This window comes from Dermatophagoides pteronyssinus, unplaced genomic scaffold (genome assembly GCF_027571235.1).
Source record: "Dermatophagoides pteronyssinus isolate colony J.1.1.1.1 unplaced genomic scaffold, Derpt_VIB-CSIC_2022.12 sq0015, whole genome shotgun sequence".
NCBI lineage: Eukaryota > Metazoa > Arthropoda > Arachnida > Sarcoptiformes > Pyroglyphidae > Dermatophagoides > Dermatophagoides pteronyssinus.
Window position 1 is genome coordinate 80,373 of NW_027461539.1, and position 24,816 is coordinate 105,188.

Sequence of the window (24,816 nt, forward strand, 5' to 3'; positions counted from 1 at the left end):
TTTTTTATCAAAATCTATTTTTATGATTTGGAGACAATTACTGCTCTCATGAAATCATTTAAACAGTGGACCTCGGTATAGATTGGCTAGTTATCGAAGACTAAGAAGGCGGTGGTAAACAAAATGATGCCGAGCCACATCAAGTCAACGATAAAATCACCGTGGTGGCGTGCTTAACATAAATACACGATACACACAGCCACAATAATCACATTTGCGAAGCATGTATAAATGTAAACGTGCGTGGCTCGATCCTCGTTGGTTAGCGACGACGGCTGTGGCTGTTGGCGATAATGATGATGGCGTGCCGTTTTTTTATATATTTTCTTCTGTCAACGAAGTTAGCGGTTGCCTCCAAATCTATCTGCCATCATCTATTCGCCAATGCTGTTAATTTTATTTTTTAGTTCGCGACAATACGTCACTGGCCGAAAAGTATCAGTCAATCGAATAACGAACTCATACCATAAACCGTGAATACGTTTTTAACATATTTTTATCCATCAATCAATTTAATCATCACCATTATCATTGTCGTTGTAACTATAAAAGTACTAATTGGTCATACACAAAAACATTAATAACATCGTAATCAACATAACTGTTTGGTTCTAGTTTTTTTTCATTTAGTGATCAATTTCTTTTTTTCGATTGTTATATATTGCAAATTTAATTATAGATAATCCATTATGATGCAATTGATTAATGACCCATTTCGATCAACATTAAATGTTCGATCATTAATTTGTGACAATAACGGTATCATTATTGCCGAAACTGTTTACCGTTGTATGTTTTGTGCAAAAATTGTTGACACAATGGATCAAATTCAATTACATTATCATTGTGAACATTATGAAGAGGAAATACCATTAAAAGAAGTCAATAATCAACGACAGAAAAGAAAAAAAACAAGAAAAAGTTATCGATTATGATCAAGATGATTATGATTATCCTGTAGAGAAGATTTTTGATGGTGTTGTTGATGATACAATTGTTAATCAAGATTTCAATCAAATTGAAGATTATTTTGAAGATAATTCACATCTTATGTCTATACAATTCCATGAGAATCATGATGCTGATGAAAGTAGGTGGTTTTAGTAATTAGTAAACAAAACTTATAAATATAAGATTCTTTTCAATCATAGGTTTTGTTTCGTCTTTAACACAATCGGCTAAATCTTCACCAATACAATCATCGATGCCCAATCAAAATCCCAAAGGTGGAACCGTTACATGTGAAGTTTGTGGACTAACTAAATATTATTCTCATATATCCCGTCGTTATGGTGTGTTTAGCTGTGAAAGTTGTGCTAAATTTTTCTATCGTTATAGTCAAAAACCTGTGCAATATAAATGCTTGTATAATGGAAATTGTTCATTGAAAATTGATTCGCCTGGTGCTCGATGTAAATCTTGTCTACTCAATGCTTGTCTAAAAAAATATATATTGGATCCGGAAAAACATGCCAATATATATCATAAACATTTCAATACTGATGCTTCCGAAATTCTTATGATGGACGATATCAACAATAATAACCCTATTACCTCAGAAGATCAAATTCACATTGATGAAACTTTAAACTCAGGTACATCATTGAATGAAAGTATTGTGCCAAAATCCATAAAAACTAATCAAGAAATTAAACATTCTCGAACAACAACGGATTCGGGTGTAAAAAAATCCAAATCCAAATTGAATCTATCAAAGAAAAAATCTAATTCTTCATCGAAAGATGACAATTCGCCTGGAATGAATTCAAAATTCCGTCGTATGGCTTGTCGTGTTTGTGAAGGTTGTTTACAAGATGATTGTGGTACATGTTTATATTGTCTGGATAAACCTAAATTCGGTGGCAATGATATTAAGAAACAAAAATGCCTTAAACGTCGATGCCTTTTTCTTAAACAATAATCATTATCAAATTAGTCTCTTTGTTTGTGAAATCCAAAGCGAATGCAATGTGCCTGTATAAAAATTTGTTTTGAATATTTTGAAGCAATAAATTGTTAAAATTCCATTTCTTTGCCTTGTTCATTTTATTTCTTTTGAAAAATCCACTGTAAAAAATGGGAGTGGTGAATGCAATAATCCAACCAATAGATGGCAGTTAACGATGATAATAATGAAATAATGTCGGAATATCTCAAATTATGGCAGATGATGTTTTTGGTGATTCGGATGGCGATGATGAATTAGTTTTGGCATCTAAAGAATTTGAGAGAGATTTAGAACGTATTGAAAATGTAAGTTATTCATTGGAAAGTGATTCTGTTCTATTTCTAAATCTTTTTATAGGCGGCATTCCATGATGCTTTTGAAGAAACGCGAGACAAATTGACACAACAATCATTTGATGCTGGATATGAAATTTCTTTTGAATATTTCGAAAAGATTGGACAACTAAAAGGGTTCAATGATGTTTTGATCTATAAGATACAACAAGATGAAGCTCATGAACAAATCAAATCTCAAATTTCAGAATTGTATATGCGACTAGATCGAGAATTGGAACAGCAGATGAAATCAAATGTTGAACGAAAATTGTATGAAATATCGGAAGCAACGATGACAAACATCAAGCCAAGTAATGAATTCATCAATGAATTCAATCAGATTAAAGCAAAAATCATTGAATGTGCAAGATTGGCTAATTCTGATTTCGCTGAAAAATTCATTGAAGAAATCAATAAAATAAATTTTTAAAATGAGTTTTATTTATTATTACATTGTTCTATTTGTTAAAATGAAAAAACAATACATTTAATTAATAATCTGAACGTTTAGACATCCACCGAGCCAACATGATTCCAAATCGATGTTGATTGCAATAGTGATTTTGATAGAGAAACCAATGGACACCTATGCCGGCCAAAACTGCACCCAAAAATATTCTACGTCCAACTGGTGAATTGGTGAAATTATTTTTGTCCGGATATTGCCGAAAATCTGCCATTATTCGTTGCGATAGTTGATTAACAATTTAGTTGGCCCAACTTAAAGGTTACACTCATCGAAAGACAATCGAACAGCTGTAAAATCTAATCCTGCCATCTGGTAATTCATGATTTAATTAAAAAGTAAATATTGACCACAATTCTTATTCGCACATGGAAATCAACGATAAAAATCCGGTCTTTTTTGAAACGGTTGTTCCATTTGTCGACATCGTTTCAGATGGTTTGATTGATACAGAACAATTTCTCGAAGCTTCGAAATGCATAGTCAAATTTGTCGACATGTTTGGCATTGCTTTTAAACCAGTCAAAAATGATATAGATGGCAACATTAATAAGCTAATGAACATATTTGATAAGGATAGATCCATGTTTAAGGTGAGATTATTTGATGAAATATTATTGCATTCGTTTCTGAATAGTATGAAATTTTAGCATTTGAATTCGATAATTAAATTTGAAAAAGAAACTCTTAAAGATGAAGATCTACATGTTGGCACTGGATGCATTGACATGGCTGAATCGCGCACTGATTTACAATCAAATTTTCCTTTCATTATTTTTAGAGGATTACAAACAAGCTGACGATGGTGAAAGCTTACAAAACTTATCCGAAGATCTGACTAAACATTTTGATTCAGCTTATGAGTTAACATTGAAGAAATACCATGGATGGCTAGTAAGAAAGATATTCAGCTGCTGTCTTATGGCCATCCCGAATAGAACCGATCTTCTGAAATATCTTGGATATCTAAATTTGAACTTGTCATCGATCGAGTTACGACAAGTTATCATCAAATCTATTGATAATTATCTCAAACATTTAAAATCAAACACTGAAGCCGTTTCTATATTATTATTGGCTCACGGATTTCAACCTTGATCATTTAGACACTGTTAATTAATTGTTTTATTTAATTATATTTAAAAAGATATTTTATTCTACAATTATTACACTAGAATATTTTTAAATTTAATCTTGTTCTTTCAATATTTCATCGTTATGATGATTTGTTTTGTTCATGTAATAATCTCGACTGACTTGACTGAGAAGAATATTATGTAGTAAATTATTTCTTTTTAAATCATGATTCAATAATGGCGGATACGGATTGCCTTTCAATTCGATCAACACTCTTTGATTAACGTATGATCGTTGTTTATAATCTGACCAATCGAAATCACGATTCGAAAGCAGATACATCGATGTAAATGATGTGGTATAGTTCATGAAACGTGGTACCAAAACTTTGAACAATTTATGAATCAAAGTTTTATCCTATATATAATATAAATTGTATCATTTTAGTAAACAAAATTTCAAAAATACCTGCAAATAGAAATTGGCAAGTTCCATAGTTGGTATATGACAGTCACCATAACGCATCGCTTCGGCTATCAACTGAATTAAAAAGACTAATGAAATTGAAATTAAATTTGATCGTATATGATTACCCGCTCCGTATAATTGCGAACTTCATATCCTCTGTAATAACTAAATTCGACTCGTTCTTCATCAATCAATTTATTAACAGAACGAGCAATTGAAATTAAACGCATTTGAGAGGGAAACAATCTACGTAAATGTTCAATATTACGTCCACCACGAACTTTGATGGGTTTGTCTGGAATTACGTAAGGCATCTGAGGCATAAGTTTTTCGACTTTGGTCTACAAAATCAAATCATTATATTAACATTAACTTTGGAGAACAACAATCAATGGACGTACCGTTGGAAAACGTATTCTTCGCCATTTTGCTAATAACAAATGATTGGAAACAAATGATAGCGTAAAAAAACTAAATGATCATATCAATTATCTTACCGATGACTAAACGAGGCATTATTTTTGTGATTTAGAATAATAAAATTCCAAAATTATCCAACCAAATTGAAATGTGATAGAAATTGTATCGAAGCTCATGGTTATTTTCGAAAAAATTCTCGTAAGAATTTTCCCGTAAACTTTTTTTAAAATAATTTTTTTGAAATTTTCAATGTCAAAAATAAACTCAATTTATAATGAAATTTAAAAAGATAAACATTTATTTATTAAAAAAATAAAATTATGAAGATGATGATTGTTGTTTTAGATTTAGATCTGTTTCAATTTTTTGAAACATTCGTTTAATATGATTAGGTATACGTTTGGTTTTTGTTCGTTTCTTTTTACCGTCTTGTTTCACAGATTTTTCATTCGGATTTGATGATGATGCCTTATTCGAAGCAACAGTTTTTTTCTTTTTGCACGATAATGGATTAGGACCTTTCGGACCTTTACGTTTACGTTTGATATTGGCTGGCTTGTCCAAGGATTCAATCTTTTTTAATTTTTTCAAAGTTTGAAATTGATGGGAATCGACCTGATGAAAACGTTGTTGTGATTCGATTGCTTTATCTCTTGCTTCGGTTGCTGGTTGCTCTAAAATTATTGCATTCATTTTAATAAATAAGATTGGAACATGAGCAAGCAAACGCGTTTTTTCCGTAAGATCTTGATCTTGAGTTGCCAAAAAATAATGCTCTTCTTTCCGTTGTATCAAAGAAAACAAACATTCATTTGCTGAAATCGGATTCTTTTCGTGGCCACATTTGTGAATTGGAAATTGTTTGATAACAAGCATTGTGCCATAAAGCGAGTTACCTATCAAATTAAATATAGAAATTAGTGGAAAAAATTCTTATAAACATGAAAAAGAAACACTAACCAAGTTGTTCTGTTTCGTTAACAACACATACAGTTGTTAATAATTTGACCTCATCATTTAAATATTTCGGAATTTGCTCTTTAAGATTGATTTTATTCTTTAAAGCAGCTTGGCAGAATGTTGCATCCAAAATAATCTGGTAAGGTGGTCGAAAATCAAAATAATTACGATAAAATAACAAATGACGTTGAGCTCGTTTGTATCGAGTTATTTTCATTTTATTAAATTTTCAAAATTTATCAGAAAAAACTAGCCTAATGATTTAATATAATACGAATAATATGACAAAATTAAAAAGAATCCAAAATCAAAAAAAAAAAAACATTGCGATTCACGTGTGAGAATTTCAATGCAGAATATAAACTCGTCCAAATAGGACGTGTTCAAATGAAAATTTCAATTTATTTTTGCAATATTGCCGCCATATTGATATGAAAGTGACATCTTGCACTGAAATTCAATTTAAATCCGTTTCGTTTGATTAAGATTAACATGATAACCAATCTGACAGATTTGATTATCTCAAAGGAAATTATAAATGTTTAACACTTTCCTTTGAATATTTGAAAGTATTGAAAAAAAGGAGATTAAAAATCAATGAAACATTTTTTTATTCAGTTTATTTTTAAATGATTAATATCATATTGCATAAACATTCGTTTTGGTCATTGAAAATGTATGTACAGCAACAACAAGAGAACATAAATATGATGATCAAGACAGAAAAAAAAGATGAAGAAAGATCAAAACTACGATTAAAATAAATTTCATGTGTGCGTATATAAACCGAAATTTGAAAAATCAGGAAAAAAAAACAAACAAAATAAAATAAAATACCATGACCTGATGGATGGAACATTATTTATAAGTACAAATCAGAATTATTGTATGTTCATGGAATCAAAAAATATGAGTAAATGGAAAAATTTGAATGGACGACAAATAAAAACCAGGAATAATATTTTGTGTGAATGATATTTACAAAAAAAAACATTTAATAAACTGAAAAAACAATTTGTGGCACAAAAAACATAGGAATTTTTTTCTTAAATTTACAAACAAATCCCGTTTAAAGATGGAAGTCTATGTTATACAATAAAATGATGATAATAATAATAATTGAAATTGAAGAAGATTTAGATGAAAAAAAAAGAAAGAGAGAGAATCGATTTTCGAACGATGAGCCCGAAGACCACATAAAGGAACAAGGCAATCAAATTAGAATCACCGGCACCAGATATAACCAGAAAATCATGGCCATCATTGGAATTATCATCATCATCGTCATGGATGAAACTATGAAATGATTAAACAGAAAAAAAATAAGTAAAAAAATAAGTAAAATTTATGAAATAATTATTAATGATGATGATCATTATTATTATTATAAATCGTGATGGTCATGATCATCTAGTTGGAAACAACAAATTGAATGATACACAGGGAAAAATGGCTAAAAAAAATAAATTGAAGAAATTCTTGGATGATTTTATTGAAAAACAGTGACTGAATCACAATATGATTTAGAAACAAAAACAAAAAAAAAAATAATATTTTTTTTCGAAATTAAATTAAATGACGAAACAAAACAAAACAAAAAAAAACATTCTCGATGATATCCTATTATATTTATTGTAGAAAATTTATTCGATCAGATTCATCGAAGATGACAATATAAAATTCGTAAGGGAAGTAAATAGAGAATGAGTTCATTTTTTTCGTTTGCTTCACTGAATTCTTTGCCTGGTTAGTTAGTAAATAATTTCTGTTTTTTTTGATATATCTCCATTTGTCTTTGATTCTGTAGAAATGTGATTTACTCAAATGACCAACGACAATGATGATGATGATGATGATGAGTAAGTCCTATTAACGATTAACGATGATGATGATACCGAATAGGACAATGTTTCATTCCTTCTCTCTGTTTCTCTTTCTCTCTCTCTCCCTAAATCTAAGTTATCATCATTATTATTTGATGTTCTTGTGTCTGATCATTGAATAAACATAGAATGTGAACGAGGAAAAAAACTTCTGTACATAGAAAATCGGACATACAGATGGGTAATCTGATAAAGTAAATCACACACACACACACGAGCAATGATTCAAAATCATACAAAGATTTCAAGTCCATCAATGGGGATTGCAAATAATTCTATACGACAAACACATATGACATAAACATGTTCAATGGAACAATGCTGAAACAAATTAGACAATAATTTTTTTTCTTCTTGTCGGCTATTTGAAATGTTTAGTTGTAGTTTGTAATTCGGGAGTAAATTTTCTAAATGAAAAAGAAATGAATGATCAAATGATTATTATTATGATTACCATTGATATTAACAGCAAAGTTTTCGGAAAAATGTAGACCCGAACTTTGTTTTGATGTACCAAGATGAATTTCATTTCTAGCATGGTAAATGTTTTTCTCCATCGATGCTAAACATTTGATACGATATTGTTTAATGTTCGATGATGTACGATCATTTTTATTGTTACTGGACAAACGATTTGACAATTGATGATGGTAATGTTTGCCACTATGCGATAATGATGATGATGATGTAGATGAACCAGAGTTTTCCATTTTCACCTTAAATTTTAGACCCATTTTAGAAGCAAATAATCCATCACTTAATGTATATATTGGATATTCGCGAATTTGAGCTGGATTGGCCTATGGAAATTTGAACAGAGAAAAAAAGCGAAAAAGAAAAAATGTCAATCAAAATGATTATTTGTAAAGTTTCCGATAAAAACAATCAATACTGGATATTTTTTAAAAAAATAGAATTCCACAAAATAAATGCGACAAAAAAAATCTAATCCAAATTCTTACATAATACGCCAATGAATTTTCAATCAGATTTAAAAATAAACAATTTAAACAACAAGATAAATTCCTATTTGACCAAACCAAACTGAGATCGTTTTTAAGCCACTGATCTTAGTTATGGATCGATGGAAACAATCGATATGTACAACACGCATGCATAAATATGATGATTTTCCAAAAATTGTAATTCAATTGATATACCTTACAAACTTACTGTATTTTTTTTTGTTGATAAAACAAAATAACGAACAAAAACAAAAACAACCGTTATATGATGAAAAATGAACAAAAAACAATTTTTTAATGCTTTTCTAATGACTCTTTCATTGTGTCATTATTTCTATTATTGTTATTATTATTTGTCGTTTTAGTATTCAAAAATTCTATCTTTTCATGTAAGCTTTTTTCATTTTTTTTTAATTCGTTGTCATGTATATCATCATATCATTGCTTATTCCCTTCATTTTTTTTCGGTCTGTTTTTTATCATAAAATATAGTGGATTTTGTTCAAAAACACTGGTAACTTTCAATATGATCATATACAAACGACAAACGACGACGACGATCCATACCCGAACAATAATGATGCCTGTTTTGGCAGCATCATATTCATCAAACGAACACACATACAAACACACATAGGAATAAATTCTAACATAGTCTCATCGAAATGAGAAACAAATAGAATGAACGAATGAAGAAAAAAAATAAGAAAATTTGTGCAAAGCCGTATAAATTATGTTGTTGTTGTTGTTGTTTCGTATGCGAATAAAAACATGTTTGTATATCTATCTGTCGTATAAGTATTTTGGATGGTATTCGACTATTCCATGGTACGGGATTTTCCTATTCGTACCCGATTGCATATTATATACAAGTTTGTCGTTTTTTTTCGTTGTCTGGCTTTATGTTGCCATTTGTCATCTTATTAATAGATAGATAGATACTATATAAATAATAATAACAAAACACCACCATTACCCAAAAATAGATGTGTGTGTGTGTGTTGGAAAATTAAAGGAAAAAGAAAGAAAAAATTTTAAACCTTTCGAAATGAACATGAAATATTCGATTGGATCGATTCGGCTCGAAAAGCAATCAGTTCATATATTGGATTGAAAGAAAGTTTTTTTTTATTTTAAAATCGAATAAGCTTTTTTTTTGTTGAATTTTTCAAATTTGTTTTCTTCATATTATAAGACATTTTTTGTTGTTGTTGTTGTTGAAAATTTGCATTGATTTGTTCCGTGTAATGAAAGGAAAATCGAAGCTTTCAATTTTCGTCTGTTTTTTTGTTAAATTTATTATAAAGAAAAACTTGTGGATTCATTTTATAATATAGCTAATTAAATTGGTTGAATGTAATACATACCTCTTCATCATTAACCATAAAACTAAGCTTTGGAGCAGGTTTTGCACGCGACATACATGTCAAATTGACAATATCACCAGGCTTATAAAATCGTTGATAAGATATTCCAGTTATGATTGGAATATCCTTGCTCATTGAATCAGTTACTGTATATGAATAAATCATTATAATATTTTTTTTATTTGACATAATTAATTCACTTACTCATTTGATGAGGTGAATTTCTATATCTGTTATATAAATCTGAAGACGATGATGATGATGATGATGATGATGGATCATTGGCACCACCAATAATAACCTCTTCACTGGCCACAGTATAATGAAGAATAATATCACTTAAACAGGTTATTTTTAATAGGCCACCATGATAATGACTATTTTCTGAATAGAAAAATAATTGTGATGCTGAACCGATTAGGCCATCAGATGATGTTGGCAAAACTGACAATGATTTAACATAACGAGAATCAGCAATCTCATGATTGATATGCCATGTTAATGTTGCTGGTGGCTGAACCAGATCAAAAACAATAACAACAAAATATAGAGATAAAAAAAAATTAGAAACAGTTAAGAACCAGAAACATGAAACAAAAGAATATAAACTCTTTCAAGTAAGAGTTCAATGTTCATCATAAATTTCAATTAGAATATTAGACATTGTTGTCGTTGCTAATACAAACGTTGTCTGTCTTATAACCGTCAATAATATTAGCAGAAAAAATGTGTATCAAACACAACAAATTAAGTTAAAGCTTTCATTTTCCTGTTCCAAAATAAAGTTAATTTTAAGGGATTCATATATGAGAGAGACAGATGGGGATTTATATATTGGCCAAAGGTTTACAATTTTAAAATTCAACAGACATATTTGAACTGATGCTGTTTCAAAACAAAAAAAAATTACGTGTGTGTGTGTGTGTGTGTATGTTGCCTTTTATTTGAACCAAAAACGTATATAAACAAATGATGAAATTTTACAGGAAAAAAAACAGAATTCTGAGAAAAAAATGGGAAAATAATGAGAATATGAACTCTCCTATAACTCATAACAAGAAACACAAAATATAACACAAACAAGTTTATGAGAGTAAAAAAAATAAAAACGAAAATCTCAGATCATACATTTACTAAATTTAGTAAGGTTATTGTTGTTGTTGTTTTTTTCGGGAAAAAAATGTTCATACAGATCATTATTATTTCTTCATAGAATTCATGAATCATATTGTTATAGCAATAGATGATGCTTGATCCAATGTTTTTGTCGTTTGATAAGATCATTTGTTTTATGTAAATTCAATTGTAATCTGTCATATAAAGAAGATTCAAAAAAAATATCGATTTATAATCGTGTATTGAAGATTATCTCATCATTAAATTTTTGTGTCTGTTTTATATTTGAAAAAAGCAACTTAATTAGCTCGTGGTGTATCCTGTAGGTATAAAAGGGTTCTTTTCGGTTTAAAAGACGATGAACAATTTCGATAGAAACAATAGAGTTGAAACAATAACAAAGAGAAAAAAAAATATATTTAACAAGCACTTACCCTGGATGGCATAGTACGACAAGTCAAATTAACTGTTTATAAAAGAAGAAGAATCGTCCGAAAGAATTTATAGAAAATAGAAAAGAAAAAGTAAGTAAAAATAATGAGAATAAACGAATGAAAAAAAAGAATAAGAAATTAAATATTCATTAAATAGATCGCTACATAAATAATAAAGTTACACAAGTGTCAAACTATTAAATAACAATACTGTGATACACACAAGTTTCTACAATTAACTGCATATAACAAACAAAAACAAAGGTCTAAAGTATTTAAGTGTGCAGAGTAAATTAATTAAACATTCGTTATGTATTGAATTTATCGGACAAAAAAAAATTGATGGATTTCAAATTAATGTGCTACAACACATACACACACGTTGTATAGATAAATCAAATTGATTGACCTGTACAAATCAGTAATTCATCGAAATTCATCGAAAAAACAAATTATAATTAAAATCAATACATTTTATTACAATTTCTTGGCTTACTAGGAAGAAAATTCTTTCTGTCTAGCTTTCAATAGAATATGAATGAAATATTTTCATCAAATGATTCTCATAAATATGAAACGAAAGTAAAAACAAAAAAAAATAAAATCATCTCTATTGAATAGTTTTCAGTTACGAATACATATTTATCACTAACAAACACTATTTGATTATGTATGACTTGAATGATTGTTTGGTTCGATTCAGTTGGTGGTTAGCCAATATTGGCATGGAAATCATCATCATCATCATTATTGCCAGTTTCACTATCAACACCATAATATCAATCAAACTTATTATCACATACAAAACATTATGAATGGATCTTCTATTATTATTATTATATTTTTTTGCCAAAAAAAAAAAATCCCAAAGGTATTTGGTTTTGGGTTCAGAATATATTCTATCCAAATGAATTGTAGTATATCATTATTATGACTCGATTCCGATTTTTTCTCTGACCCTTTTTCTTTTATTACATCATCACTGGAATTTTTTTGTTTTTGTTTTGTTTGTCGCAACATTGATCTAATCAGAAAGAAAAACAAGAAATTTTATCCCTATATCTATGATGGATTCTATCTCAATAATAATAATGATGACATACAAACTGAAGAAAAAGATGAAACAGAAAAATAAATTCTTAAAATTAATAAGATTTAAATTTTTAATTTTTGAAGAAGTAGAAAAAAAATGATGTTGTTTGTATGTTTTTCTTGGATATTTTTCAAGAAAAACAATAGTTTGTTGTTCGTTCGTTGCAAAACCGAAAACAATGAGGAATAAATGGAAAAACTAAATAAATGAAGAAAAAGAATTGGAAACAAAAACTTACTTAAATCTCCGGATCTATAATAGCTAGTATCGTTGTTACCATTTGTCTGGATAATTGGCTTTTCATTTGGTAGACCTGAAAATGAAATGAACAAAAAAAGAAAAAGAAAATTTTTAAAAAAATGAAAAAATCGAACAAAAGAATCGAAGATTCTAATAGAAAGACAAATAGAAAAGAAAGTGAAACAAATGGATAAATTCTATTCATTATTGATGGTAGGTAGAAATCAACACACCAAACACACAAAAAGTCATCAGATGAGCCGTTTTATTCTTCTGTATAACTTCTGTGTGTTTTTACTTTTGTAGAAATGTTTTTTTTTTTAAAAAGTAATATTATAAAAATCTATATTTAGTATATTATATTTGTTGTTATAATTTGTTGAAATGGAAAAAAAGGATCTTCATCATTATCCTGAATGATGATAAAGATAATGATGAGTGTTGTGTGGGTAGTGTGTATACACATAGTGGTAAAAAACTAATGATCCAAAACACGCAACATTGTTTTTTTTTGTTATGTTTTTATTTTTTACTTTATCTCTTGAAAGCTTGTCTATTTAATTAATGCCTATTTAATTATGATTCCATTCTATATTTGAATGAAGTAGATGAAATTCAATTCTAATAATTGGCTGTTGTCGATTTTTTTGTTAAATGTTTTATTTTGGCTGGTTTTGTTCGATTCCACAATGATGATTATGATGGTTAATGATGAATGTTTTTTTTTTGTTTTGGTTTGGGGGTGGTGGTTTCTTTTTTTTTATTTGGTGATGGACGAATGGGTTCGGAATTGAAATATTGAAATTCATTCATTTTTTTTCTGGTACGTGTAACGTTGAAATTTTTTTTTTCAATTGACTATCTCGGTTACAGAAAAATCCTCTATCTAGCTAAAAGTATGTTTTTTTCGGTTCCAAACCCCGTTGAAATCAAGAAAAATATCATCCGACAAAAACTAACTTTATAAATTTTTATTTTCACTATAGACAATTTGTCGATTTAGGTTGATGTTACTTTAATGGAACAAAAAAAGTATGAAGAAAATTGCCCGAAGTCATATAATAGAAGAAAAATATTGAGAAAAAATCGAATAACAAAAAAAAAACAAAAATATATCTTAAACGGTATTTGTACCATGATAATAATGTTGGGTAACAATTACAACTATAGTTTTTTTCCCGGGTTTTATTGTTATTATTATTTTTTTTGTTGAACGAGATTCTATAGACAAATATTTGCAAAACAGAAATATTTCTATTTATGTTTTTTCGACATTTTGATAATACAATTGAATGGTTGTTTATTCATATTTTTACTAATAAGAACGAATTCTATTTGATTATTATTTTTAATTGTTTACAATAGATAAGAATCCCCAAAAAAAACAAAATACGACCACAAGTTCAACATCAAAACAATCCAAATATAAATCATGAAATGCTGAAAACTACTTAGAAACAGTGTGTGAGAGAGAGAATTCTTGAAATAAATCCATAATGAACTATAGAATTTATCGTTGATCTTTATCGTAAAAGAATAATAATAATGGTGAGAACAACAACAACAACAAGAAGATATCATCATTTAGCTAATAAATAACGTTAGAAACAGATCATCATCATCATCATAATGATGAATCCAAAAGTCATTTGTATATTTGCATAGACATAAAATTTGCTAAAAGTTTTTCTTTTAAAAAATGAATGAATAAATAAATTTTTATCCTACACTATGTCTAAGTGATGATGAAGATCTAGAAGTTTTATTCTTCGTATTTTTTCTTTTTTTTTTTGGCTAAAGATTAAGATAAATTCCCAAGACTGTAAGTTATGATATGTGTGTGTTTGTGTGTGTAATCCCAATGTGTACGGTAATAGGATAGGAAAAGTGATAAAGATTTTTGGGAGAGAGTGAGAAAAATTTAGTTATCCGTTGGATACCGGAATACCATATATCGGTATATGTCTATCATTTAAAATGAATGGATTCCTTGCTGGTTTTTTTTCCTCTATGTTTCTGACCAATTTTCTTAACCATAAAAAAGTTTGTTTTCATTTTTTTTGTGGATCATTTCAACATACATTATTATTATTATTATTGAAGATATGAAGTACAAAAAATTTTCTTTTCTGCTTGGTTCACTTTTTCATGAAAAAAAATAGAAAAACAACACTAAACACTAAAACACCAAAAACAAAAAACAGCATCAAAGAAGTCATTTTTACTTAAAGAGCCAAAAGTCATAACATCTTAATATGCCAATTCTCTTGAGTCCATTTAGACTTATTTTTTTTCCTTTTCCTTTTCGTATACTGGATCAAATGAAAGTTCTTGTGTGTGTGTGTGTGTGTATGATGTTTCAAATGAAAATATGGTTTTTTTTCATATAATTTTTTTTCGGAAACTTCAGTTCAGTTCTATAGATTCCAACACTATTTTCTCTCGTTTCATCATCATTATCATCATCATCATCATCATCAATAAATTTTACTGAAATATTGAATTTTTTTTCTTCTTTTGACTTTTAAACATTTCAATATTAACGTAGCAAACAACAACAATATTCGAGATGAGGATTTTGAATGAATAAATGTTGTGAAAAGAATATGGATAATCATTATAAAAGTGAAAAAAGAAGAAGAATCGAAATAAAATTCACACCATGAAATCCTGAGTTTATCCTGAATAATTAAATTCGTTTGCAACAACAAAATCGTTGAGAAAAGAAAAGAAAATCAATCAATTTATTTGATATTAATTTTCAAAAAAAAATTTATTGTTTAATAAACGAAACATAAATCATTCATAACCGATAATGTCTATAAACATATGGCTTATTCGATTATAACTGATTTTTTCTGTTTTGTTCCAATATTTCTAATAGAATCATCAAATTGTGGCCATTTTATTCTTCTTTTGAAAAGTTTCAAAAATGTAGGCCATTTATTCACATAATTTTTTTCTTTCGATAATAGTCGTCCATCATCGTCATCATCAAATAGAATGAAAACAAAAAAAAAGAAATGCAAATTAAAAGTCAAAGTATCAAGAAGTGAAAAAAAATGAAATTGATGATCAGTCAAAAGTGAAGGCAAAGAATAATTTTACTCTTATTTTTTTCCTGTTTCGTTTTGATTTCAAATAAAAAAAAACAAACGAGAAAAATTCAATATGATTCAATTGATCATTGTTCCGAAAGCAATGTGTATTTTGTACCCCACAAACAAAAACATTAATAATGTTCGAATGGCAGAATCGATTTGTTTTTTTTTCATTCTTTCGATTGTTTTCATTTTAGTTTTCTTCACCATAGCCATTCGTCATCATCATCATTATCATTGAAATGGCCAGAAAAAAAATCAAACAGCAGTGTTGATGAATCAAAAGAAAACATTATTATCCCTACAAACACTCACTCACTCAAACACACACAACAGTTGTCATCAACATATTCTTGAAATCGTGGACCGGATGAATTTTTTTTTGTTAGCTTAGTTTATGTATACTAAAAAATATGATTGTTTTCGTTTATTTTGTCGCCATATTTTATTTTTCTTTCTTCACTGTTTGGGTTGGGATTTCAATAATCAATTCCATTTGTACAATGATGATGATGATGATGAATTTAGAGCTTCTGAATTTCTAACTATTCACGATTGTTATTGTTATTATTATTTTTTCGTTTGTGAAAATGATTTTTTAATATTAAATAATAACCAACCAACCAACCAACCAGCCCAGTAAAATGGTCCATGTATGTACTTCCAAATATCAATGCGCCAGCAGTATGTGATTCAATATTGTACACACACACTAACACGGGAAACCGGACGATATCGATATGATTATTTATCAGGAAAAAAGAGAAATTCGTCTCACTTCTTGCTTCAAGGAGAAACTATATTTTTTTCCGATAGATTGTTCTATTGGAGAAGAGTAAAACATACACACACACAAATCCAAATTCATCGATTCAATCAAATATTATTATCGAAAGAAAAAAAAATAATGTTTATTGAAACACTTGTAATATAGAGAAGAAAAAAAAATAAATATTTAATATGAAATGATGAAAATATGATCAGAATAAAATAATAATAATAATAACAATAATTTATTCGTTTGGTTCAATGGAACTCCAGAACTCAATGAATGAATGAATGAAAAGTAAATGACGAATCATCTCATCAACGATGTGTGTTTGTGTTGTGTGCAGCCACTTAAATGACACATTCATTATATTCAAAGAAAATAAAAAACGAAAGAAAATTTTTTTCTTATTAACAAAATGTTAAGATGATCGAAAGAATTGATCGATTGATTGTCAATGAAAAACAACAGGAAAAAAAAATCAGGAGAAAAGTGTTTTTTTTGCTGAAAAGGTAGACACTTTACAATTACCCCCCACACACAATTCAATTGTTTGAATGAATGAATGGAATTGGTAACGAAGGAAAAACAAAATCTAAATTAAGAAAAATATTTTGAAGATGTTTTTGTGAATTTTCAATTAAAAATTGAAAATTTGTTTTGCATGGTTGTTGAAAAAAAACAAACATAATTTTTAACAATAATTAAAATCAGTGCAAAACTCTAAACAAGATGATTCTGTATTTTTGGAATTTTTGAAAAAGCAATTCATTTTGAAAAATCAAGTGTTATTTTTATGTAATGTTCGAACTATAGACAGTTTGATGATTTTGTCTTTGTAATTCTAGCAGTACAAAATGTTTAATGAGTCATTTTTTTTAAATGTAAAGAATTGTGAATTCGTGCGATTTCAAGAGAAAGCAAAAGTGTTTTTTTTTTCTTGACAAGAAACATCATCCATTGAATGATATACATTGATGACATGTTTAACAAAATCGGTTCATTAAATTTTTTTCGCGAAAAAGATTTTGTTCTCAAAAAAATGACAATTTGCATGAATTAAGAAACGATAATGACGAGAAAAAAAAGGGAAAGTAATGGAATTCAATAATGAGAAACATAGTCGCGGTCAAATCAATTATTTTAATTAGCTTGCTTGAAACAAAAAACCATTTGGAAATTTTTTTTTTAAATCGTAAATTATGATATCATCCAACAAAAACTTGACATGCTGCTCATGATTTCAACCACATGTTTTCCATAATGCAATTCGTCTATGCAATTTGTATACATTTTTTCATAGTAAATGTTGATCAATATCGACTATTCAATCCGAATGGTAGCCAAAAAAAAGAAAAACGAAATTGGCCTTAAATTTCCGTTTAGTTACATAACTATTAATTAATCTGATAAAACTGAAATTAGTAGATCGATTTGTGTGAAATTTGTCATTTTTTCCCCTAAATAATTTATATGAAGGAACATTAGTTTCATTTAAACAAAACAAGAAAAACAGCAGCAGCAGTAAATCATCAGCTGCCAAAACCGGCACCTGGTAAAATACCGAATACAACAACCAAAAAACAGAAAAATTGATAATGTACACACGCCTTATCGCGTGTTTGTCCATTGTACCAAAAAAAAAAAAAAATTATGATTCCAGTAGATTATTCAATCAAACATAAAAACACACCCTTAAAAATTGATTACTAATAGGAATAAAATGCAAAAAAAAAGAAGATGATTATGATTTGATTATTGAAAATCAAAAAAAAAACATGCAACATCGACAGATTTTTTTTCAGAATTCTTGGTGGAGATTTTTATTCAATTCAAATATAATAATAACAATCAACATTTAAAGTGATCCACAAAAATACAAACTAAAATGTAATTATTATTCATCAATAATGAAACTTACTATAAATATGTAATTCTTTTTCTTTACGAACAGTTTGAAAACTTGGTGCTTCGGCGCTCACCTGAAATGACAAATTGATTTGATTTGATTTTTTCGTTTGTTTGAATAAAAATTTACTGCCTTACCTCACAACGAAATGATCCATCAGTATAGACATCAGTTTTGGTCAGATAAACATTACCAAATGATGATCGTTGAAGCTGTTTGAGAAAGAAAGAAAGAAACAGAAATTTTTTTGTTTTGAAAATCAATAATGTTCAATGGATATAAAAATGAGAAAAATTTTGGAAATTCTTTGCACATTTTTTTGTTGTTGTTATCACTGATATAACCAAATTGACAGCTATAATTGAATAAATTGGAAATTTTTACACAACATTCGATGGGTTGGACCTTTAACTATTAAAACAAATGATTCAAATATTCTATATGGATCATTCATTCACTGATAACAAACAACATTGGCTGTTTGTTTGTTTGTTTGATTTTTAATTAAAAACCAATATATTTTTTTTTGTTCTTTGTTTTTTTTCATTGTTGTCTTGTTTCACCGACCAAACAGAAAGAATATTACATTTAAACAAGTGCTGGTCGCAACAAAAAAAATGTGAACTAAAATGGTCCAAGTGCAACAGTCCAACAAACATTAAAATTAATGGTGATCGTTTTTTTTTTGATATGGAAAAGAAAAAAAAAATAAACGAACTGACATCACATTCGTACGCCATTATTATTAAACTTTTTTTTTTTTGCTTTGTTTCAACAATCACTGGTATGTATGTCTTCCAGAAGATGCCAAAAGATTAATGAAAAAGTTACCACCTCGGAATAAAAAAAAAACTTGAAAAGTGAAAGAATACGAAAAAAAAAACAGGCGTTGACTATGAAATAATCTCGAAACACACAAAAAAAGTGAATCTCGATTTTAAAAGATTTTAAATCGTTTTTTTTCACTAACCAAAAAAAAAATTATGATTCTAATGATAAGCTCCAATATTCTCCAATATACAGTGGTGTCCGGACCGTCGATAATGGCCATAGATCAATCACCAAACGGAATCGGAATTTACACTCAATCACTATCGCACACACATATTATCATCATCAATCTAATTGTACGTAATTTATGAACAACTAGAACACTATTATCTTAATCGACGTCCATTTTTTCTAAAAAATAATTGGTAAAAATTAAATTATATACATACAAACATACAATGATTCCTAAAGTTTCTGTTTCAAATCGAACAAGTAAACCTTATAATTTTTAACGATTTCAATCAAAAATAGCAAAAAGTAGATAAACTTACATCCAAATATATTCCTTCCATTTGAAACATTTGTCCGGGTGGTGAATCTTTTGGTATCCAACGATAAAATTCTCCTTTAGCTTCCGAATCAGCATTCCAATGATACCATTTAATTGAATATAATTCTTCATTTTCAAGGTCATAACTACAATTTAGCCATGCTGATTGACCCATAACAACCATTGTAGGTACATTGACCGAAATCAATTTCAAGGCAGAACAGCCTAAATACATATTGACAAAAGAAAATATGCAAAACAAAATCCATGAGAAACAAAAAAAGAATATTTTATTTTAATTTATAATTGGAATCATTCTATTTTTCTTTATCAAATGCAAAATAAATCATTCAATTTATAAATGAGTTATTGGATAAAACAAAACAAAAAAAAAAAATCTTTTCCAAAAATTAGTTAAAACACCGGAAACAGTGACAAAAAAAAAAAGAAAAGAAAAAATCATCGAAAAGCCTGCAGAGATAATCGTAAATGGTTAAGAAAAAAGAAGAAGAATCATTTATTGATTGTCATGTCATATGTTTATATAAATTGGAATTTAGACAAAATAAAAATCCCACGCGATTATTCATTCACACTAACCAAAATAAAAAAAAGTCGAAAATAAATCCAAGTGGATTTTATTAATTTATTGACGACGATGATAAAATTAATGCTGTTGGCATTTCTTCTTCGTTTTTTTTGTGTCTAACTTCCAGAATTTGGTTGTCTTCTTAGACCAATTTGATTTATTGGTAGGATATGGCCCAGGACAAATGTACTCGAAAATCCAATGAAAAGTAGAAGAAGAAAAAAAAACTTATCAACTCACTTAATTAAACGCAATCGTTTTTCGCAAAATATTCATCTTCGATATTTGAGGACAAAGATTAAGAAGAAAGATAGAATCGAAGTGTGAAGAAAATGATGAAAATATCATCCAAAAATCTTTCTAATGAATCAGTATATTTTTTTTACGGATAATGATGATTTTCAAAAGGGAAGAAAATCTGTTAAACTTTATGTTAATATAAACCTTTTATTATCATTATAAACGAATTTCGCCTTAGATGAATGTTCCTGTATAACCTAATCGACATAAATAGACAATTCACAAAATATTCAACTGAAAAAAAACTTATGAATAGTAATTTAAGAAATAATCAATGGATCGATAACAATAAATTTATATGATCAACAACAACAACAAATAAATCGAAAAAAATAAACAAAAATCGATTTCCAAATTCAAACTCATAATAATGCGAACATGCAAGCAATAAAAAGTTTAAATAATTTTTTTCATTTCTGACCTGGAGAAAACAACAACAACAACAACAACAAAAGTTTTCATTTTTATCTGTTTTTTTTTTGAACATAATTTTTGTTCTACCTTAAAATATTCGTTGAGAAAGTTATGCCAATTTAATGTATTGATGATGATCAATTAATCTATACAATGGGTTGGTGGGTGGTTTGTATGATTCATTGAATGAAAAGACGAATATGATGGAAAGAAATATTCTTATAGAATCACAATAATAATAATAACAATAAAAAAAAGAAACAAGTATACTAGCCATTTTGTTTGGCTATAAACAACAATAGACTATTTTTTTTCTTCATAGTAAAAATCATCGATATTAATTCAATCTTGATAGAGCGATTCGGTTATGATTATTATTATGAGAAAGGAAAGAATTTTCACAAAGATGAAAAAAAACTTCTTTAATTTTTTATGAACAAACCACGTTATGATGATAATAAGATGTGGATTGATGTTTCTTTTATTAGATTCTTTTGAAGTGTGTGCGTGTCTGTGGATGGGTAAAAATGGGTCCATCATGTTGTTGGTTATTACAAAATAATAATGGTGGTGGTTAATTGCAACTTGTGTGAACGTGTTTAGCCTTTAGTGGTTATAATTCTTGATTGCCATAAAGGTTCGAACAAAGATGAAAAAAAAACAAGATGTTATGAACATAATGATAATAAATTCTATTAACAATTAAAAGATGGATGTCGGTTTATGCTTTGAAACAGAAAAAAAATGAACGGAGTAAATTTATATTTATGTATCCATTGCTGTTGTTGATGTAATGATCATTTTTTTCATTTTTCATACAAAAAAAAGAATATTCTTATGTAGGAAAAAAACGTGGTCATATCTGATGACATGATAGAAAGCGATTTATTCCACAAAAACACATTCAAAAAACATTGATATTAAAAAAAAATTGGTGGCCAGCAAAAACAAAAATGGCAAACCAAATTTGATTCAATTAAGTCACGAATAACTCAAGCATGCATGAATGTCTATCTGGTTTTTACGAAAATTCTATATGTGCATGTCGGATATATATGGCTATAAACTAATTAATTATACATGCACATTATCTATTGGTTGCTATTGGTAGTTGTTGTTATTAATTTTTATATGATATGATATATGTTTCAGATATGATTAGTGATTGGGTTACCATCATCCAACAAAAAAAAACTGATCATAATTATCAAGTGTATATCAAAAAAAAATCAATGGTCATCATTTTTCTTTTTATTGATCATTATAATTGAAAGTTATCATATAAATATGGTGTGAATATCGATAAGAAAAAAGATTATTATAATAATTTCATCGGAAATAATAAGGATAGATCTACAACAACAACAACGAAAAAATATGAAAATCAATTTGATTGATGCAAATTGATTGCAATTTGGAAATTCAATTATAGCAAATATTAAAAAAAATAAGACAATTATAATGTAATCATGATCAGTGTGAATGATAGAAAATTGAATTCGATTCTATGGATATATTCATACCGATAACTTAGTAACTAAAAAATGATTTTAACTAAATTAAAAAACTAGCCATTTCAAACATTTATATTTCATAGATTTTTATTCATACATTGATGCTACTTGTATGAAGATAGAATCCAGAACGATTCAACGATGATGATCATCATCATGTATGTCGATCAATCTTTTTTTTTGTTTGTTCCATAATGGGGTTGATGTAGTTGGTCACGGAAATTGTGCGTGAAAAAAAAATGAAATTCTTTGTTTTGTTTAATTGCACCGAAACAAAATACACTGCTACTACCTTCACAATGATCATGATAATTAAAATATAAGTTTCAATCATTTGAGTTGTTGAAACAACAGATAGATTTATAATAATCTTTTCTGAAACAAGAACGAAACAAACCAAGTATGAAATAAATCTATCTGGAACATTTGAAAAATTTTCAGATCTTAAAACTTGTTTCGAAGTAAAAGTTGTGTATATTCCTAATTTGAGATTGAACCGTAAAAAGAAATTTTATTTTAATTTTTTTGAAATCTAAAAATTTTTCATGCGGATTGTTATATGAAAATGCTAAAAAAATGAGTAGATTTATCATCACTTTCATTCATTCATTCATCCATCCATACGCCATCATCACCACTATGTTGATGATTCGAAAATATGAGCTCCATTAATCTATTCACATGACAAGACCCTTAGCTTTTTTTTTACATTGAATGTCACACAATATTTTATGTACCAAAAAAAAAAAAAAAAAAAAAAAAGAAAACGGTATCCTTCGGATGACATAACATGTCGTCGGATGATCCATATCATCGAATTTTATATGATTATTTATATTGCTGGTACAGAAAAAAAAATAATATAACATTCTGTTTCTCCGATTTAAATATATGAGAAAAAAAAGAAACGATTCATTTCACAAATGTCTGTCCTGAATAGAATAAGAAAATATTTTGAAAATAGAGCGAGCGAAGGAGAGAGAAAGAAAGATAAATAAATAATTGCAACTTGAAATTTACATTTTTATTTATTCAAAATCTTTCATACCACATGTATGGAGCCCAGATTTTTTTCCTCACTCTCTCTCTCTCTCTCTCTTTCTCATTGGTTTCCTTACCAATTCTCGTCATTGTTGTTGTCATATTTAGAACTAGATACAAGAAATATATGGCTTGTTTAGTTGAATTCATTTTTAGATTTGAATTTAATTCGAATAAAATTTAAATTGGCTTTCACTCTTCTTCGCCACTTACCTACCTAGCATACAATTTAGCATCAAATAAAATCTTTAAAAGAAATTACATACAAACCAACACCGATGTGATCAAAGAAAAAAACAAGTAATACAGCATGTGGATTTCAAATTAAGAAAAAAAAGGGAGTAATAGCCAAGTAACATGTGGATGATGGATCAAAATTCATGCAAAAAAAAACTTTATATGAATGAAAGTAAGGAGAAAAAAGTTTAGGTAGAATTCCGGAATCCAAAATCAGAATGGAAACAAACAAACATTTTCAATACTATCACAGACAAATGCATATCAAATCACCATATAGATAAAACGACAACAACACATCACCGTGATACTAATTCATACAAAAAACAAAACAACAAACAAAAAAGACAGAGGAATGTAATTAGCAGCCAAAACTATGTGTGCAAAACAAAAAAGTCAATTGGATTCTGTTCCAATATATATTACCAAACTTATGTAAACTAAAACAATGAGAAACAAAAAAAAACAGTGATTTTCATTGATGACAATGACTGACTCATTGAATGAATGATCTTATACAGAAAAAAATGAGATAAAAAAAAGTGAGGGGAAAAAACATGCCGAATATAATCAGATAAAATTAGAAACTCTAATTTGACAATAATCGAAAAATAAAGAAGAAAAACTAACTAACAACAACAACATTTGTAGTTGCTGAATGTTAATTTGTCGTTTGATTTGAGAATCAAGATAATAATCCTATCGACCATCATCATCATCATCAACATTGCCTATCACAAAATTTCTGCCAAATACCCCGGTGTTTGTAACTATGGTTAACTAATATTATGATAATAATAAGAAAAAAAGTAATGATGATGATGAAGAAAAGTTTCAAAAAGGAAAAAA

General features: G+C 28.1%; 6 protein-coding genes across 8 annotated transcripts in view; 3 read left to right on the plus strand and 3 right to left on the minus strand.

Annotated features, from left to right (window-relative positions):
- Window positions 1-31: 31 nt before the first annotated feature.
- Window positions 32-2,027, plus strand: LOC113791944 (uncharacterized). The gene is given in 4 exon segments (XM_027341796.2): window positions 32-551; window positions 680-917; window positions 919-1,090; window positions 1,152-2,027. Coding segments are annotated over 3 exon segments (1,170 nt in total). The 5' UTR covers window positions 32-551; window positions 680-689; the 3' UTR covers window positions 1,922-2,027.
- Window positions 2,028-2,095: 68 nt separating this feature from the next.
- On the plus strand, window positions 2,096-2,718 carry LOC113791949 (uncharacterized). The gene is made up of 2 exons (XM_027341800.2): window positions 2,096-2,253; window positions 2,306-2,718. Exons 1-2 carry the CDS (start codon window positions 2,161-2,163, stop codon window positions 2,711-2,713), a joined length of 501 nt encoding a protein of 166 aa, XP_027197601.2. The 5' UTR covers window positions 2,096-2,160; the 3' UTR covers window positions 2,714-2,718.
- A 31-nt stretch (window positions 2,719-2,749) lies between these two features.
- Window positions 2,750-3,936, plus strand: LOC113791946 (glycolipid transfer protein). Its single transcript, XM_027341798.2, is given in 3 exon segments — window positions 2,750-3,342; window positions 3,400-3,465; window positions 3,467-3,936. Coding segments are annotated over 3 exon segments (672 nt in total). The 5' UTR covers window positions 2,750-3,117; the 3' UTR covers window positions 3,848-3,936.
- Window positions 3,851-4,916, minus strand: mRpL17 (mitochondrial ribosomal protein L17). Its single transcript, XM_027341799.2, has 5 exons — window positions 4,792-4,916; window positions 4,696-4,724; window positions 4,420-4,635; window positions 4,295-4,366; window positions 3,851-4,243 (listed from the first exon to the last, which is right to left on the minus strand). The coding sequence occupies exons 1-5, from the start codon at window positions 4,808-4,810 to the stop codon at window positions 3,938-3,940; spliced, it is 642 nt and encodes a 213-aa protein (XP_027197600.2). The 5' UTR covers window positions 4,811-4,916; the 3' UTR covers window positions 3,851-3,937.
- A 73-nt stretch (window positions 4,917-4,989) lies between these two features.
- On the minus strand, window positions 4,990-6,018 carry LOC113791786 (rRNA-processing protein UTP23 homolog). Its single transcript, XM_027341613.2, has 2 exons — window positions 5,675-6,018; window positions 4,990-5,610 (listed from the first exon to the last, which is right to left on the minus strand). Exons 1-2 carry the CDS (start codon window positions 5,889-5,891, stop codon window positions 5,033-5,035), a joined length of 795 nt encoding a protein of 264 aa, XP_027197414.2. The 5' UTR covers window positions 5,892-6,018; the 3' UTR covers window positions 4,990-5,032.
- A 250-nt stretch (window positions 6,019-6,268) lies between these two features.
- LOC113791853 (uncharacterized) overlaps window positions 6,269-24,816 on the minus strand; it is a 32,761-nt gene continuing 14,213 nt past the window's right edge. The window contains exons 1-10 of one of the 3 annotated variants that reach the window (XM_075822119.1): window positions 21,618-21,850; window positions 19,874-20,097; window positions 18,689-18,763; window positions 18,564-18,624; window positions 12,771-12,845; window positions 11,440-11,471; window positions 10,094-10,403; window positions 9,890-10,035; window positions 8,012-8,357; window positions 6,269-6,970 (exon numbers count right to left, since the gene is read on the minus strand). In XM_075822119.1, the coding sequence (XP_075678234.1) occupies window positions 6,888-6,970; window positions 8,012-8,357; window positions 9,890-10,035; window positions 10,094-10,403; window positions 11,440-11,471; window positions 12,771-12,845; window positions 18,564-18,624; window positions 18,689-18,763; window positions 19,874-20,056 (1,311 nt within the window). In that variant the 5' untranslated portion in view covers window positions 20,057-20,097; window positions 21,618-21,850 and the 3' untranslated portion in view covers window positions 6,269-6,887. Of the gene's footprint in view, window positions 6,971-8,011; window positions 8,358-9,889; window positions 10,036-10,093; window positions 10,404-11,439; window positions 11,472-12,770; window positions 12,846-18,563; window positions 18,625-18,688; window positions 18,764-19,873; window positions 20,098-21,262; window positions 21,385-21,617; window positions 21,851-24,816 lie in introns of those variants that run through there. The other 2 variants (XM_075822120.1, XM_075822118.1) reach the window with 2 other exon arrangements.